The 17703-nt window shown below is 38.0% G+C and overlaps 1 protein-coding gene across 1 annotated transcript; it reads left to right on the top strand.

The window, feature by feature from the left end:
- Nucleotides 1-747: 747 nt before the first annotated feature.
- On the top strand, nt 748-12599 carry utp6 (UTP6 small subunit processome component). Its single transcript, XM_084715590.1, has 19 exons — nt 748-936; nt 1978-2062; nt 2142-2183; nt 2296-2388; nt 2511-2558; nt 2658-2721; nt 2878-2996; nt 3172-3249; nt 3380-3461; nt 4152-4233; nt 4349-4527; nt 5743-5822; nt 5995-6072; nt 7437-7616; nt 9783-9863; nt 10292-10401; nt 10577-10643; nt 10822-10894; nt 11970-12599. The coding sequence occupies exons 1-19, from the start codon at nt 845-847 to the stop codon at nt 12122-12124; spliced, it is 1788 nt and encodes a 595-aa protein (XP_084571716.1). The 5' UTR covers nt 748-844; the 3' UTR covers nt 12125-12599.
- The last annotated feature ends 5104 nt before the right edge of the window (nt 12600-17703 follow it).

The following is a 17703-nucleotide window of genomic DNA, read 5'->3' as shown; positions in this document are numbered from 1 at the left end:
GTGTTATACTTTGTGATATGTCCTGCATCATATTCGTATTTTATACAAGAACTTGTATTTATTGAAACTGAACTTTACAACAGACTAAATAAACATACTGTACCTACACAAGATAGTTCATGTTGAGGCAAATATGAATATGATTTTGACAATTTAAAGGTAAAGATAAAATGATGACTTTGACATTTTGATAGCAAGCAAATAACATAAGTCCTCGTTTCTTTCGATATACTTATATTTTCCTAATTTTCAGATAATTGAAGGCGATTTCTAACAAGATCCTGTTTTACAGGCTGAAGTAGTGGAAAACTTTATAAGCACCTAGTTTACATAGAACCCAAATTACTTCACACCGAAAATATAAACAAATACAAGATTCATGTGTCCACAAACAGATCAGAAACCAGGCCTACACCTGCTTATGTAGAGGGAGACTTTTTAAATTAATTTTCTTAATTTTATGCGGCACTTGTACTTACTCTAAAGTATCTGACTATTACATTTATTAGTTCATGCCATTAACAAGCAGTGAAGATGGTATGTCTGCTATCTAAAAGACAGTATTTCTGACAATATTTGTGACTCCTACAGTAAATCAGTGTATTAATTAGCTAGTTTGAATATATATAGCCATCACTCCGATTGCTGGACCATGTTTCTCGTCGGAACTATTTGCAGACGGAACCGGAAGAGCAAGGGAATCACAACTTCTACACATGTGTGGAGAAGAAAGTCAGCCCTAGTACTTACAGCCTGGTGGTATATGAATTAAAAGTTAACATTAATAACTTTATTATCATCAAATAACAGACGAAGCTGAACCGGTAACGGTCGCATCGACAAGATGGCGGAGATCGTTCAGCAGCGGATTGAGGAGAGGATCCCTGAGCTGGAGCAGCTGGAGAGAGTGGGACTGTTCACCAAGAAAGAAGTCAAGTAAGAAAGATAACATCTGACGCATTTAAGACATGCTTTCAGTCAGTAGATACCAAGGGACATAGTTTTGATAAAGCTTTGTCGAGATGTCCTCTCGCCTGAGAAATGTTCCACTGTTGGCATTATTTGGCAGAGATGTGGACAACTGTCGACCTAAACATGGAGAGAAACCTGACAAGATCATCCATTTTTTGTCTGTATCTTAATACTCCCTCGTGACCTCACTATTGCAGATGAAATATTAGAGGATCTAAAGAAAATACATTTTAAAGCACTTTATATAATGTGTACTGTTTTCATGAACTGTTCAGGGGAGAATACTGTTCATTTTTACTGTTCATACATTTTTCTTCCAAATATCATTGATTTTGAATTTGTTAGAAAGTCCAGACAAGCATGAGTGGCCCCGGATCATTACTGAGCTACAACGATGCTTTAAATATTTTAGGAACCTTTAATTCATCCAATCGGTATTGATTAATTGGTTGACTTTTGTTGTTAAATTCCCACAGTGCTGCTAACCCTATAGACTAACCTTCTATATCTGTTGAGAAGTTAAGAATAGGTCTGTTTAATTGTTTTATTGTCATTATTTTCACTTGACACTGAAACAGGAACTTGGCTGTTCCTTAAAATTAATTAAAATCTGTTCATGTTTTTATGTTAGCTCCCTGTTTATTTTTACCAATGACTGGTGATTTCTTATATTCTTATGCAACTGTCAATCAGAAGTGTCTTTGTCTCTTTATTCCCCTTTCACTTGTCAGTCTGGTTGAATGATTGTACAGTTTTGTGCTCCATGTACAAAACATTTTGCATTTAAATTTTTTTTCCATATATACAAATTAGTATTCATTTACAAAGAGGATTTTCAACAACCTAAAAGCACGAAAGACCATTCAAAAGTATAGAGTAGTGCTCTCAGCCATCTAACTTTACCGAATCAAGCTCTTATGGCAGGTGATTCCTAACTTAAGACAGTGTAGTTCAAGTTTTGATTCTCCATCTCAGGAGAAGTTGTGTTTATTTTCATTATTTCAGATCCATAATCAAGAGAGCAACGGCCCTGGAATACAAGCTCCACAGGTTGATCGTAAACAAAGAGGACTTCATTGCATATGTTCAGGTAGTATGTCATAGTCAACAGTTCACCTGAGTTTTTAATTGTGTTTCAAACACTAATCCAGCATTTTGTTTAATTACAGTATGAAATCAACATTTTAGAGCTGATCAAGAAGAGAAGAGCGGTAAGTGAAACTTGTAAAGCTCTATATAATGTTATTATTTCTTTTAGGTAGGATTCATTTTATAGTTGACAAATACTATCTACTTAATATACGTCTTACTTTATTTCTGCAGCACATCCATTACCAGTTCAAAAGAGAGGAGATTGAGTTCCCCATCATCCACAGAATAAACAGTGTCTTCAGAAGAGCAACAAATAAGTGGAAGGTACCTAAAACAAACATTTATATAGTATTTTTTTCAGTGTACCAATGAAGTAATTGCATCAGTTATATATATAATGCCAATTCAGTTGCACTTAGCGGCCATATGTCTTTTTTTTCCCACAGGATGATGTGCAGCTATGGCTCTCACATGTTGCTTTCTGTAAGAAATGGGTATGTAACGACCTTATCATCTGCTTTAAATACAACTTAGGCCAAACACAGTGTCTTGTCATGCTAATAATGATCTCTTCTTTGGGTTTCACTCATCAGGCCACCAAAGGCCAGATCAGCAAGGTGTTCTCAGCCATGCTCGCGATACACCCCGACAAGCCAGGTACAGAAAATTGTGCTTTTCAGTTTGTTTTAACACCCAGTGTTCCTTCCACTGTCAGTAATATCAGGCTTAAGGTTGGGAAATACCTTTAGGCAAAACAGATGATGTCATCTGCAAAGACACGTCGATAGTGACTTTGAACATCCCTGTCTTTAGCCCTGTGGATCATGGCCGCCAAGAGTGAACTGGAGGACAGAAGTTCCTCTGAAAGCGCCCGACACCTGTTTCTGAGAGCGCTGCGCTTCCACCCAAACAACAAGAAAGTCTATCAGGAGGTACAAGAAGCAAAATATATACAGACAGTCTCTTCCATTTTAAAACTGAAACTTGTATTGAGAAACTTTGGTTTGCTTGCATTAAATTCAGTCAAAAGGGCTGTTAGCTAGTGAGTTAGCGATTGTATTTCTTAAAAAATCCTTTTTTCCCCTAATTTTCTTGAACAACTATTAGTACTTCCGTATGGAACTGCTGCATTGTGAGAAACTGAGGAAGCAGAAGAAAGAGCTGGAGAAAGCTGAGATGGACCTGGTGAGTGTGGACACAAACTTGTGAGAAATGCAAAAAGTCAATAAACACACACACGCACACACACACACACACACACAGAAGCTCTTACTTTCTATTCAGTACCGGAATACCTGCTCTTTCCTCTCTGCAGGGTGAATATGAGTTTTCTCCAGAGATCCTGAGTGGTAAACTGGCAGAGGTTGTGTACAGAGATGCTACAGAGAAAATCAAAGGTAGGCTTTTTAAAGATTATTTCCCGTTCTGTGCAAAAACATAAAAGACATAAAAATCTAAAATGGTCAGAAATTGGTAACATCACTTGCAATTTTTTTCCCGCCTTTTTAAAAAATCCTTAACAGCTATGACTGGGTATTGTCAGTGTTTCCAGCTTAAGCCTGTCTGTAGCATCAAATATTGAAAACCAAAGTATTTTGCTTGGTTTAGATGAATTTTGTCATTTTATTGTATTTATTTCAAAATACTGATGCATTGGAGGTTTGTCCACTTTGTCAAAAATCATTTTTTTGCACATGCAAAAACACATAAAACCACAAGCTGTTGTTTTAACGGATTAAACAAATGTATAGTGCTGCAATTAATGATTACTTTCATTGTTGCTTATTTTGTCAATTGTTCTGTTGATTCATAGATTAAATGTTTGGTTCATAAAATGTCTGAAAATGTTAAAATTGTAGATTTGTTTCCCTAAGCCTGGACTGATGTCCACAAATGTCTTGTTTTGTCCATATCCCTAAGATATCCAGTTCACTGTCATAGAGGACTGAAACAACAAAGATATTCACATTTGAGAAGCTGAAATCAGAGAAAAAGCAAATAAATGTTTTTCCCAGAATGTCAAACTTTTCCTTTCACCAGAAATTCACAGATCTGCTCACTTTACTTTTGACCGTTTTGTCCAACAGAAGCAGAGTTTGTCATCTCACTTCTGAACATAGCAGCTATCTTTGAATTCACCAAAGAACTCCAGGACCTCATCCTGCAAGAGTAAGACATAAGATAATTTTCACTCTGTCTCACCCACACTCTGCGTTCTTTAACTCAAACACAGCTTCATCACTAAGTATGAACATACTCCACCCCACCCCTCCCTCGTTTGCAGCTTACAGACTAACTACACAGAAGACAGCCTGACATGGGACTTCATGGCGAAGCGGGAGCTGGACGCTCCGTTGGCAGGAGAGGAGCTGCAGACAGCCAAAGGCCGAGCCTCTGATATCAACCGCAGAGAGGAGCGCTGCTGCCAGGTCTATGAGGAGGGTGTCAACAGCCTGAACACTGGTAGGAGCTCATACATACACTGAGAGCCAATACATGTAGTCATTTGTGTTATTTTTCTTAAAAGAAAAACAAGGCAAAATCACTTGTTTGGAGTATTAAAATCAATAGAATATGAATAAATATTCATTTAAAATCTGAAGAAAACTGGTTTTACAATTTAAAAAACTTTTTTGTTCACAGTGTAGTTGAACCTGCATTACCAAGCAAGATTTACTTTATGTTGAGTATTAATTCCCCTCCTTCAGTTTAGATTGTACATACTCTCAATGGTATTTTCACTGTTAAATTTGAAATGCCAAGTTTTTGGCAATAATCTCATTTAGGTAGTCTAAAAAGTTCTAAAACAGGGTTTGGCAACCTGTGGCTCTGAAACCATGTGTAGCTCTTTTTGCTCTCTTCAGTGGCTCCCTGTGGTTTTTAAATAAAAAATAAAATAAAAAAAATAATAAAAATTAAATATAAAAACACATTTCATCAACTAAAATATTCATTGTATCCTCTGACTATGGCTCTGCACCTTTTGCTCTAAATCTTGCCAGTGGCTAGTCTTGAGTCTCACTAGCTATGAATGCCAAATCCAAAATAAGACAAGTCAAATTTGTTGCAGACCCCTGTTCTTAAAAGACCAATAAACCCCAAAATACATATTTTTCGTTTTGTGTGTAGTGGTGTTTATCCATCTATACTGTTCTGGTGTGAGTTGCAGAGTTTTGGAGATATCGGCCTTCAATGTAATGTGGTGCTCAAAGTGCCCAAACATTACATTTGAAAAAGTCAACAGCAAGGTTTCTTTCCAGAAATGAAAACCCTGTTGGTCAAACACTCCACACATTTTGTTATGAGCAGTTTCATGTAGGAACTACTTTCTTCCTGAAGTAGATTCTTTAAGAGCTACTTTCTTTCTACCAGAAAGAAATAATTTTTGGAAAGAGACATTGCTGTTCTGTTTTTCAAATGTATTTTTGGTGCTTTGAGCATCACAGGACCAGTGCAATTAAGTCCCATTATATTGGAGAAAAGGCAGACATCTCTACGGCTGATATCTCAAAATCTCTGCAACTCCCACCAAAGCAATCTAGATGGATAAACAGCACTACAAGCCAGGGGAAAAATATGTTGTTGTTTTTTATTTTGGGGTGAACTGACCCTTTAAACATCTTGCGAACATCTCTGTAATCATCAGTATAAGGAACCATCACTGTGTTTGTTCTCCAGAGTCCATGTGGACATGCTATGTGGCCTTCTGCTTGGAAAGGCTGAAGAGAAAGACCAACGTCCAGGAGCTGAAAGAAAAGGTACGTGAATAGTCTTTCAGTTTGAAATAAGTCTATTTAATTCTCACTATGACAGTTTGTTTTCTCCAGAGGATAAAAATTAAACACTGAAAAGCGTCTGTACTTCAGTGTGTTAGAGGTGGATGTGTAATCTGTAAATCCTGACACGGTTTTATGTGTTTTTGCATGGCAGAGGCAGGAGAGGCTGCTGGGAGTGCTGCAGCGCGCCCACGACTCCTCACTGCTAAAGGAGGATTATTATAAGAACTGGGTAAGATAATGGCTTCATTAAATGTGTAATTGGAATCATCGGTCCCCTGAAGTCTTTCTACTTCAGTCTGCTTTCATTTGAATAATGACTTGACAAACGTCTGTTCACACACAGGCTGTTTATTGTGTTAGTTTAGTTTGTTTGGCCTGTGTGAGAACAGTGCCAGTCAAAGTCTGGTGATGTCTTTGAACGCCCATCTTGTCCATGTCAGTCTTCTTCATAAGGAGTGACACTGTACGATATTCACCTCCCCCCCCCCCCCCCCCCCCCCCCAGTGATCCTGGTGGTTAAAAGCTCATGCTGCGCAGCCTTCATGGTTTTGAATCTAGCCAAGGATCTTTCATGCATGCCAGCTATTCTCTCTCTCTCCTCCCACATTTCCTGTTGCTCTCTGTTGTTTACCACCTAATTAAGAGAAATGAAGTCCATAAAATAACACAGAATACCCTCTTTGACACGCTTTTGCTGCCAAAATCACGTTACCTAAACTGTTGAATAAACACAGTATTTATGAGTCAGTGTGGCTGTTATTTACAAGTATTGTTTAACTTTTTACTACTTTTACTACTTAGAATTTAACACGGTTAGAACCAAAGTCAACAAAGTGAGTGTGACTGCACTTTAAAGAGAGAATTCAGATTTTTTTGAAGAGGGACTGTATGAGGAATTTATCCATAATGAGTGTATTATCTATAGTAGATGGTGGTTGACACACCCCCAGTTTGGAGAAGCAGCAAGAGTATTGGTGTGGGAAGCTAAGGACAGGGTCAGCAGCAAAACACATTTTAGCCATATAAAAAAATCAATATCAGTTTAAGTATATTCTATATTCAATGTAATCTTTTCACTCGTATCACTTGACAACAGACGGCCTTTTCTGATGAGAAACTGCTGTTATATATACAAATATTACTTCTTTGGAAAAAACAATAACTTTACAGAATATGGGAGTTATTGATCTACAGCTGCCTCAATCTGTTAGTTTGTGTTATTTTGGAACATTAGTGAATCTGAACCAACCTTTTAAAACACCACAGACACATAGTAACAAACAAACTAGCAGATCAAGGCAGCAGTAGACCAGCAACTCCTGTGTTTTGCAAGGCAAAATGACTGTGGAGTTTGGCCGGTTTGGAGAGTGATATTTGGCTCATATAATGATGATCTGCTGTGGGCCTTTTTGATCCACTAGTGGTGATTGGTCACTATGGATAGTGTCAGTTTTATGTACTTTGGGATTATTCATTTATTAGTTCCTGTATTTACAGTACTGTAAATCTCCATGCATTTAGTTACTTCCAGAGAATAATAAAATAAGGAAAAGTCTTTCTTGATTTAACTTTGTCTTTGATTTTCATACGAAGTTGCAGATCCTGCTCTCATCCGGAGATGCTGAGGGAGCGGCCAGCGTTGCCATGGCAGCCACTCAGCGCTACAGCCAATCGGTGTCGGTGTGGAGCCTGAGTCTGCAGACGCTGATGCATATGGGGAGTGGAGACGTGGGCAAGCTATTCCAGGACGCTCTCACACACGTTAATCCCAAGGTGCACAGACCTCTCTCACACACACACACACACACACACACACAACATATGTTCTTAATGACATCGAGTTTGGTCATTTTCTCTGCAGTACACTGGCATCCCATCAGTTGTTCTCTTACTGTACCTGTGTAATTGTTCTCCTGGTGGCCACACACACACAGACACACACACCAGCCACCGGCACCGCTGTGTAAGTGGGCCATCTCCTTGGCCCAATTAGACTCTTTTTCATTCTATTAAGCTCCTCAAATGGTTTCCTCTGCCCCCTTGTATATGTGCAGACATGTAAAAAAAAATAATTGAAGCCTTCACTTATAAACAACATGAAATCCCAGTATTTGTTATAATAATTTTAGATTATTTGTGTAATAATTAGTCATTTGAGGTCAGAATAACATGTTAGCTTAATTTAACATGAAAGGTAAATGAGTAGGATTACTGTTTAACCCTATAACTCTTGACAGATTTATAAGCTTTGGGTGGAGAATGAATTAATCCTTCGAAATCCCCTGCAACACCTCAGATATTTGAGGGTAGTCAAACTGTTTTTCTTGATCTTTAAGCGGTGATGATTTTCTCCTGCCGTAACTATCGGATAACGGAACACAACCTCTGTTAAAAATTAAAAGCCGCACAATTTTCTATTCTTAATTTTGTGTTTCACTGACACCCTGCCCCTCATATTGTTTCACAGAATATGGCAGCTTGATGCTGTCTGACCGTGAATACACATGCTCTGACTCAGCCACAGGCCTTTACAGTAGTGAGCAGAATAGCTACTTATTGTTGCGGTGCGGGTTTCTCAAGACTGGCCCTGAGAAGTAGCTGTGTGAGGGGGATTACTACACTGCTGCTGATTAGGCAAGTCTTTTCTCTCAAGATAAACACTCTCTTAAGTGTTGGGAAACAGTATAAAGTCTCAGGGTGTTGCATCTGGTATGTTGAACAATAAAATGTTTCCATAATGCGCAACACAGAAATATGGATAAATTAACAATGAAAATGTGGACGTTCTCTGTCAGCGCAGCTTTATTCTATATATGTGTCAGTAGGATACTGACTCATTACTCATTTTTAAAATCTCTGCTTATAATGAGAAAACACGGCTGATAAATCTTCAAGCATGGGCATGATTTAAGCTCAGCATGCTGGGGTATGTTTGCTCTCAGACTAAACGTAGATGAAGCTATCGTATGACATTGACTTTTACTTAAGCAAAGGATCTGAGTACTAATGTCATAGTGTCCTGTTGAATGCAGAACTTTTACTTCTAATTCAGTATTTTGAAACTAACATTATTAAATTGTTAGTACTGATACTGATGCATCAATGTGTACGCATCATTTACATGTTGTAGCTGTTTGAGGAGGAGCTAGTTTTAACTACTTTATATAGAATTAACTAGTTTAGTCCAGTGGTTCCCAACCTCTGGGCCCCTCAGGGTCACCAGATAAATCTGAGGGGTCGTGAAATGATTACCAGACTGAGTGAAGCCTGTGTAGACTGCAGGAACATTGTAGGAGCACAAGACAAAGCACAAGCAATATTGTGAACTGACAATAACAAACGAGGACGAGTCCTCCAGTGTAAGCTGATCAGATGTTTATAACTGTCAGTTGTGTGTCAATGTTAAGTTAAGCCTCTTATCTGGAAAACAAAAGCCTGCTGCTCTGAAAACACACACCCTGGACTTTGAGTTAAGTGTCTGTCTGCCAGACTCCATTGACACATTGCTCAATTTAAGCATCGTAAACATGTATGTCTTCTACAAAATTATTAACGATTTCCTACAACTTATAAACCAACACTAATTTAGCAAATGTTCAGGATTACTTTGAACTCTGATTAACTTGAAATGGGCAAACAAAAACAGTTATTCCAAATAGAACTTTCAAACTGGAACACCAGAACTGTAGCATTGTTATCGGAGAAGCGAGTGAATCAGCCTAACACGTTTCCTTGATCTCTGATGACATATCATGGTCATTTTATCATTTATTACAGTAAATGTATTACAGATTTCTCCTTTAAATTAAGTATTTGATTAAATTTACTTAGTTACATACCATCAGTGGACATTTACAGCGAGTAAGTGGACTCACTGTTAAGCACGATACTGGTTAGAAACCCAGTAAGAACTAAATCTTTTCTGTCCTGTCTCGACAGGAGAGTTTACCACTTTGGCAGCTGCAGGTCCAGTGGAGTGTGTCCAACCAGAGTCCTGAGGAGACAGAAGCCGTCTTCAAGGTAGTCCACTTGAATCCACTTCAAGCTTTTGACAGCGTTTAGAGATATGTATTTCTTCAAGTGACAACTGACAGGAAGAGTAGTTTCTTCCAAACATTCAGCACATACTGACATGTTTTTTGTCTGTTTATACTGAAATGAAAGTGTTTGTAGTTTCTCTGCATGCTGACGATCTTTGAAAAGCACATCAGAAAAATGAATAGCAACAATAAAATGAAAACTTCTGCAAAAGTCATGTTACTTTTCTGGTCAGCCATCTAAAGAACGTTAAACGAATGAACCGAGCAGCTGCTGTTCTTGTTATTAACTGTAAATGAAAACTCAAAGACGAAGCAGAAAAGATTAATTGCCCCCTCTGTCAGCATAGTGTTTTGTTCTCTGAAATAAGAATGCCTCCCAGACAGTCTTGTTTTCGTGTTTGTTCCCAGAGAGGTCTGCTGTCTGCAGTGCCGGCTGTTGCCATGGAGATGAAAGAGAGCTACCTTGATTGGTCGTACTCCACTGGAGGCTACAAGAAAGCTAGGAAGACCTTTACAAGGTAAAAACAAAGAAGTCTGTCTCCTCAGATCGTCGTTAATTGAAATGATATATAACACAAACAGAATGTAACATTTAAGTGGACCCAAAATGCTGTGGTACAAATGCAAATACATGTGTCTTGTGACAACGTTGTGGATTTTAAGCCTGGAAAACTTTTGTCTTTTCTTCTGTAGCTTACAGGAAAACCGTCCGCTGCCAAAGACCTTTTTCACCAGAATGATTCAGATCGAGAAGGAACAAGTATGTATTAAAACTGTAGCTAATGTGTCACGTGAAAACTCAAATTATAAATAACAAATAGTTTGAACTCTGCCAAAGCTGAAGAAAGAGCAGAGCCAAATGGTGGATTTTGATATTATTTGTATTACTGATAAGCTGAGACAATCCTGAGCTGTGATAATAATGTTTGTTCTTCCAGGAGACTCCGAAGATGAACAATCTGAGAGACTACTACGAGAGGGTCCTGCAGGAATTTGGCACCTCGGATGACGGTGAGCAAAGTTTTAAGCAATATCTCAGGTTTTTTTGAAGTGGGGTTTGTTGAGGTACTTGTTGATCGTCAGTGTATTACCTACAGTAGATGATGGTCACCACACCTCCAGTTTGGAGAAGCAGAGAGGAGTTCCAGCACAGAAGCACAACAACATATTGCTGTGGACAGGGTTAGCAGCAAAATATATTATAGCCACCTAAAAAACAATATCAATATCTGTGTAGTGTACACTATATTTTGAATATTTTTACCACTTTACTCTGCTGTCAGCCTTTTTTTTCAAAGGGAAACAAGCCAAACATTGCTCTCCAAACTTACCAAACTCCACAGGCAAAATCAGTCATTTTACTTCAGTGGACACAGGAGTTGCTGGTTCTACTGCTGCCTTGATCTGTTTATTAGTCTGTGTTTTTGAGTTTGGGGTATTAAAAGGAGAGTTCGGATTCCCTAAAGTCACACAATGACACAAACAAAACAGATTGGGGAAGCTGCAGACAAGAAACTCCCAGTTTTTCTTTTTGGTTTATATAAGTTTCCTGTTGGAAAAGGCTGTCTGACAGCAAAATAAAGTGGTGAAAATAAAAATGTTTTGCTACTGCTTAGCTTCCTACACCAGTACTCCTGCTGCTTCTCCTAAATGGGAATGTGTTTACCACCATCTACTGTAAGTAAAAGTACCTCATACAACCCTACCTCGGAAAATCCCAAATATTCTTTCAAATGCTGCAAGAGAAGAAGAGTAAGAGGGAAAAGATGTGTTAGTTCAAAATATTTATTTCTGTTATTCAAGTATCAAGGACTAAATTCCAGGTTTCAACCCAACAAAAAAACAAAATGTGTTAATGCCAAATAACACACACAAAAATTATTTGACCAGATATAGCTCTGATCTGAATATGACAGTGAAAATACATTCTTGGACCAAAACTTAATTGATTAGAGGCTGGATCCCACACAAACTAGTCTGGTTTCTAGGCCAAAGAAACATTTGAGAAGTTGAAGGACCCTTGTTGAAAGACCTCCTTACACATCTCGCAGCTTTAATTTTAGCCGTTGTTTTTATTTCCCTGAAGATCTGTGGCTGCAGTACATCCAGGAGGAGCTGGGGCCTCTTGGACAGCCTGAAAACTGCGGCAAGATCCACTGGAGAGCCATGAAGTTCCTGGAGGGGGAGAGTGTGGAGAGGTTCATCTCCAAATACACTCTGATGCAGACTGGACACTTATGAGTAGTCCTGAAAAGGTCCAGGTAGCTTAGACCAAGGCCTGTGAGTTCAGCCAGTGTTCAACGACCGAGTGGAAGTTCATCAGCGTATGTTTTTCAGAGCAGATGTTCCTCTTGGTTTTGTAGGAGATTAGTGCTTTGAATTGTTTCATTTCCTTTCACTGGAAAGCCAGTATCGCTGTTTCTGCAGTTTGCTTTCCATCAGGAAGAGGCCTGCCAATTCTTCTTCAAAAGGTTCCAGCGGCATTGGGGGGAAAATGTTCTTCGATTTGACGATCGCAGCTATAAGTAGTAATATTTTACAGCTGTAATTTACAACTTTGTTTTCATTTATACAGCAGTTTGTGCTGCATTTCATACCAGACTGTTGGAAACATGTCATACTGTGAAGATGTCCAGTTGACTTGAATTCCACATTCATTTGGCATTTCTTTGAGAAGACAAACTTTGATGCTGTTATAATAAATGATATTAAAACAGTCTTTCATTCTGTTGTGTTCTCTGCTGTGGTCCCTCTGAGACAGTGACATAACGACTGCACACAGATAAACACACAACACAGACTCTTTTTCTAAATTCAGGACTCAGTTTTCATGACCCACCACTTTAAAAAAAAAAAAAAAAAAAAACTTACGTTACTATGACAAAAACATCTGTTATCCTGTAAAATTCTCCTTTCACACATCGATCCAGTGTTTGCAGTCTGTGCCAACTACCATTTAAATTAAATACCCACCTTTGTTTAGAAAACAAAATCATAAATATTGAGCAGCAGCAATAACTATGGGATATCTATGAAACATTTCAATGGCCAGCTAAAAAATACTGTCAAACATCTAAATATATTTACGGATTTAAGGACACTTGTGATCAATACATCGGTGGCATTTCCAGTAATGTAACAGCTATGAGGTAAGACACATCATTAATGGAAAAAAAGCATTATTATAAATGTAAATGGATCATGATGTTGCACTTTAAAAAAGATATTACACATGTACACCTATAAAATTTTATCTCGAGAGATTTTACAATGTCCTTTTATCTGACACAGAAAATGTTGCCAGTTATAAAAAGTTTAACGGTGTTACCTGCTTACTTAATGAACTCCTCTGTTCACTGAAAGACATGTTCATAAGAGAACCATGCGGACAGTTTTGGGGAGTATGATTAAAATTAAACACATTTATAGAAATTACACTCTCCAATCATCTATTTTAGAGACAGTTTCAGGGGAAATTAGCTTCTCCTGATTTATCTGTTAGGCTTTGAGGAAATTAGTGCAAACAATAAAAACATGAAGCGAGTGGGAACAATGTGCTTTAAGGCAGAAGTGTGTTATGGCAAATGATTCTTTTCAATAATATGATCCCTTTAGAAAAATGAGTGAATTGCACGGACGAGGCAATGCTCAAACACACACTGCCAGCTTAAGTCTATGTACATGGAGTGTGAAGTAGTACTGGCACACTGCTACTGCAGTCTATGTACTGCAGAGGTGTTTTCTGTACTGGCTTGCTGATATAGTGAGCTACATGGGTTATTCAAATCATTTCAGATTGACCAGTTCATATTTAACCCTGATATAATATAGGAACTCTGGGTATTTTTGTCTACCATACAGTTCAAATGTGTAAAGGACATCGTTCAGTCAACAGCTTCAGGCTGCAGTGAGCTGCTGAGTCACCATGTCCAACCATAACCAGAGTTATTATAGTTTTGTACTTTTCCTTAGTTTGTATTTTTATTTCATTTTTAATTTTTGTTTTCGATTCAGTTTCAATTAGTCTCCAGAGTTGGTTTGCTGGTTTCAATTTAGTTTCTACTGATTAAAAATATTTAGTTTTATTTGTGGCAGTATTAGTTTTAGTTTTCTTTTATAGTTATAATATAGGTGGCATTTTTCAGGGGCCAAATTGAAGACGTGTCAAATTTGACCAAACTGACAAAAACAAAAAATAAAGACATTTCCCAAATATTTTATTTTATTTGTATCACTGTATTTATTTTGTGTAAATTTCAGTGAATTAAAAATGTTTTTTTCACATCTAGTTTTGGCTTTTAGCTTAGTTTTAGTTCACTCTAATAACCCCGTGGAGGAGAGAGAACCATTTTTGTTTTTAAGCTGTTAAAATTAAGCATTTCATGATTATTTAAAATGAAGATGTAAAGATATTGAGGACTGATCTAAGATCTGTCATCATCCATACAAACACTGTCGATACTGGCCCTTAATAAAATGCTGGACCCTGTAACTCCACATCCATCACATTACTGATAGAAACATGCCCTCAGTGTGTTTTCCCCAAAATTCTGGGGAAATATGGCACTAAACTGATGTTAAAAAGTTAAAAAGTTGCTTAATATTTTGATCGTTTGTGGTGTTTTTCTTGATGCTGTACCTTTTGACCACCTTCGATAAAGACAGCGTGCCCAGATATGTCTCATGTACTCTCATGAGCCTGTCTAATGTACCCACTGTGTAGGAACTGCCCTCTCTGGTGTCACGTTAGAAGGCAGAGTCTGATTGTGGTTGGTCCATCTCCCCCGTGTCGCCCCCAACCCGCCCCTTCACACATCTTTAGAGCTTCTTGAAGAGAATGTAGGAGAAGAGTACCAACACGCCTGCAGACAGCAGCCCGATCACACACTGGTGGATGGTGATGACGTTCTCCAGGGCGTGGATGCGCTCCTCCATGGCGTTGGTGTGGATGTAGTCATAAATGGAGGCCCCGATGCTCCACACCGCCCATACAGCATCCACCAACGCTTTCATAGTGGGAGAAACCATTGGGAAGGCCGCCTGCGGCCGGGCGCCTGCCACATCCGCTGCTTACTGGCCCCACAGCACTACAGAGAGAGAAGAGGGTGACACATGGTGCAGTGAGGAGGAAGCACTGTGTGGGCATACTCCAAAACAGCAGCCACAGTTACACATCTACAACCAGGAGCACACAGTTTGATCCCGAGGAGCTCCATCAAGCAAGAACTGTAAAAAACTGAAGATCAATAAAATCAGAATTGTTCAAGTAGGTCAAACTTTTATTAGAAAATAGTCATTTATATTTTTTCTTTCTGTGAGGACATTCAGGAATAGAACAGGATTAAAAAACACTTCTGCAATTACAGTAATTTGATAATGACTAATATGGTTTAATAATTCAATCATTTATCTATTTATTAGTCTCAGTGGTGGAAAGACACTGACAGTAACACAGCACATTTACTCAAGTACAGGGTTGGGTTAAGGTTAAGTTACTCCAGAACTGAAGAGTGGAAAATGTTGCACTTCCCTTAAAATCAGGTGATAACACCAGCCGATTACAACATGAGGAAACTTTCACAGTTTCAGTTTGACTGTTTCATTGTTTCTTTTATAACATAACAACAACATGCATCACAAAGGTACCAGGTCTCTGTCAAGAAAATTATTTGGTTAGTGCATAATAATGCTGCAATTTAGCAGCATTGTTTTGGTGTATATTAAAATGGAAAGAATGAAAACCAATGGAATAATAACTCCCTTTGCTACAGCATTTAAATTTATTTTAAAAAATCACATTCATATGCTTGATTTTTTTTCTTTTAAAGAATCATTGTGCAGCACATGTACTTAAGTACTTTTTATACTCCACTACATTTATCTGACATGTATAGTATCTCTGCAGAAAAAAAAGTTTAAAACGTGTATTCTGCTTATAAAGTATAATGTATTATTAGCGATGAAACTAGGTAAAAGTAGGTAAACTAGCCCAGCTTTAACATTATAATACAGATTTAATCCATCAATTATAATCCAATAATTTAATATATACAATATAAACATATATAACACTGAAAGCACTTTTTTCTGGGTACTTTTACTTTTGACACTTGAAATACATTTTGCAGATTGTACTTAAAATACCAATGACGAGATACGTTCTGATGTTACGTGACTGGTCACCAAATGTGGTGTTAAACTAGGTCAGATAAATGAAGAACAATACAGAATTTAAATCCCATGGCTTTGTTTGATTACTTCTGATTGCTTAAAAAAACATAAAGATTTTATGATCATTTAAAAAGTATAGAACTGAAACTTAAATATGTGATTTATTCATTTTCATGACATCTCAGGGCCCACATGCAGGGCTTTCATGGCCAATCAGCAGGCCTTTACATGTATTTAAAAGGACTATGACTAAATGAGGCAACAGAGGTTGTTGCAGACATTAAACATCATCACACTGAAGACTAGTCACTACGTGGTGATGATATGAAGTCAACCATTGTGTAGTTCATGGTTGTAGGTCCTAACATTAGCTTTTTTACTTACGGCAATCACATGTATGCTTCAGAAACCATTAAAGTGGTGTTCATCTGTGAAGATTATCTTGCTGAACAAAATGTATAACTGTCATCAACCTTTGTTCCCTACACAACTTATTTTCTGCACTAATCCAAATCCAGTGGAAAAATCTCAGTGGGTTTTTTACGGAGGGAACCAAAGCAATACTAACTTCTGAGGTGGCCTTAAAAATATATGTGTGATGTTTCTATTTAACTGTTTTAGCAACAGCAGAAATATATCATCTGTGATTTTTATGCCTCTTTATGCCCTGTGGGTCTTTTGTCCTCTCCCACACCCTCTCTGCTCCATTAGTCGACCGGCTGCCTCCCTCAACACATGCTGACGTCATATGACAGTATTAATAAACTCGGGTCAGGACTGAATTGGCTGCACATGATCTCATATTTGGTCTTAGAAGATCGAAGACTCTGAATCCGCAGAGCAACAGGACCCCGAGTTTGAGCTAAACGAGGAACAAGACGTGAATTGTCTTGTTGTACACAGAGATCAAAACCCACAGACAGGCTGTTTATAGCGAAGAAGACATTCATTAAACTCACCGCCGGGTGACAGATGTTAATGTGATGATACAGATGTTGCTGAACATCCGTCCTGCTGTCGCTGCTGGAGTAATAAAATACCTTGTTTAAGAGAAGCCGGGCTGTTCCTGTCAGGTACAAAGTCGGACATTGCTACTTGATGATGTCAAATCAGCCTGAATTAAACACATTAACACCGGTCAAACCCTTTAAAAATAAAACGATTCTCTACTGACATTTAATTACAGCACATTTTAGTGACAGAAACTGTCCAAGCGAGTAGGCTATTGTAAAGAAGAAGCAAAATAATGCCAAAAAAAATACCACGTAAAAACTTATAACTGATACTCACATACACAACGAGCCCTTCAGGACGAGTGCGAGGTCATTTATTTTACTTTGATAAGAACACCGCACCATTTCCGGTGTTATTGAGGCATACTTGACCACATGAAGCAGCTGACTGAACCCATATGAGAGAGCGTCACCACAGGCACTGAAACTGGAGCATGACCTCGAGAAGAGAATAGAACAGGATATTAGAGAATAGAAAAAAAATTATCGCACTAGAATAGAAGAAAAAGTTAAATCAGAACAGGATGAAATGTAAAAAACAAAAAACAGTATACTGGAATAAAACGCAAAATATCAAAAACAGAATAGAATATATAGAAAAATACAAAATAGCATAATGAAAGGAGAGAAATAAAG

The sequence above is a fragment of the Lutjanus erythropterus genome, chromosome 3 (genome assembly GCF_056507025.1).
Source record: "Lutjanus erythropterus isolate fLutEry1 chromosome 3, fLutEry1.hap2, whole genome shotgun sequence".
Classification (NCBI taxonomy): Eukaryota; Metazoa; Chordata; class Actinopteri; order Lutjaniformes; family Lutjanidae; genus Lutjanus; species Lutjanus erythropterus.
This window is presented reverse-complemented; position numbering and strand designations above follow the sequence as displayed.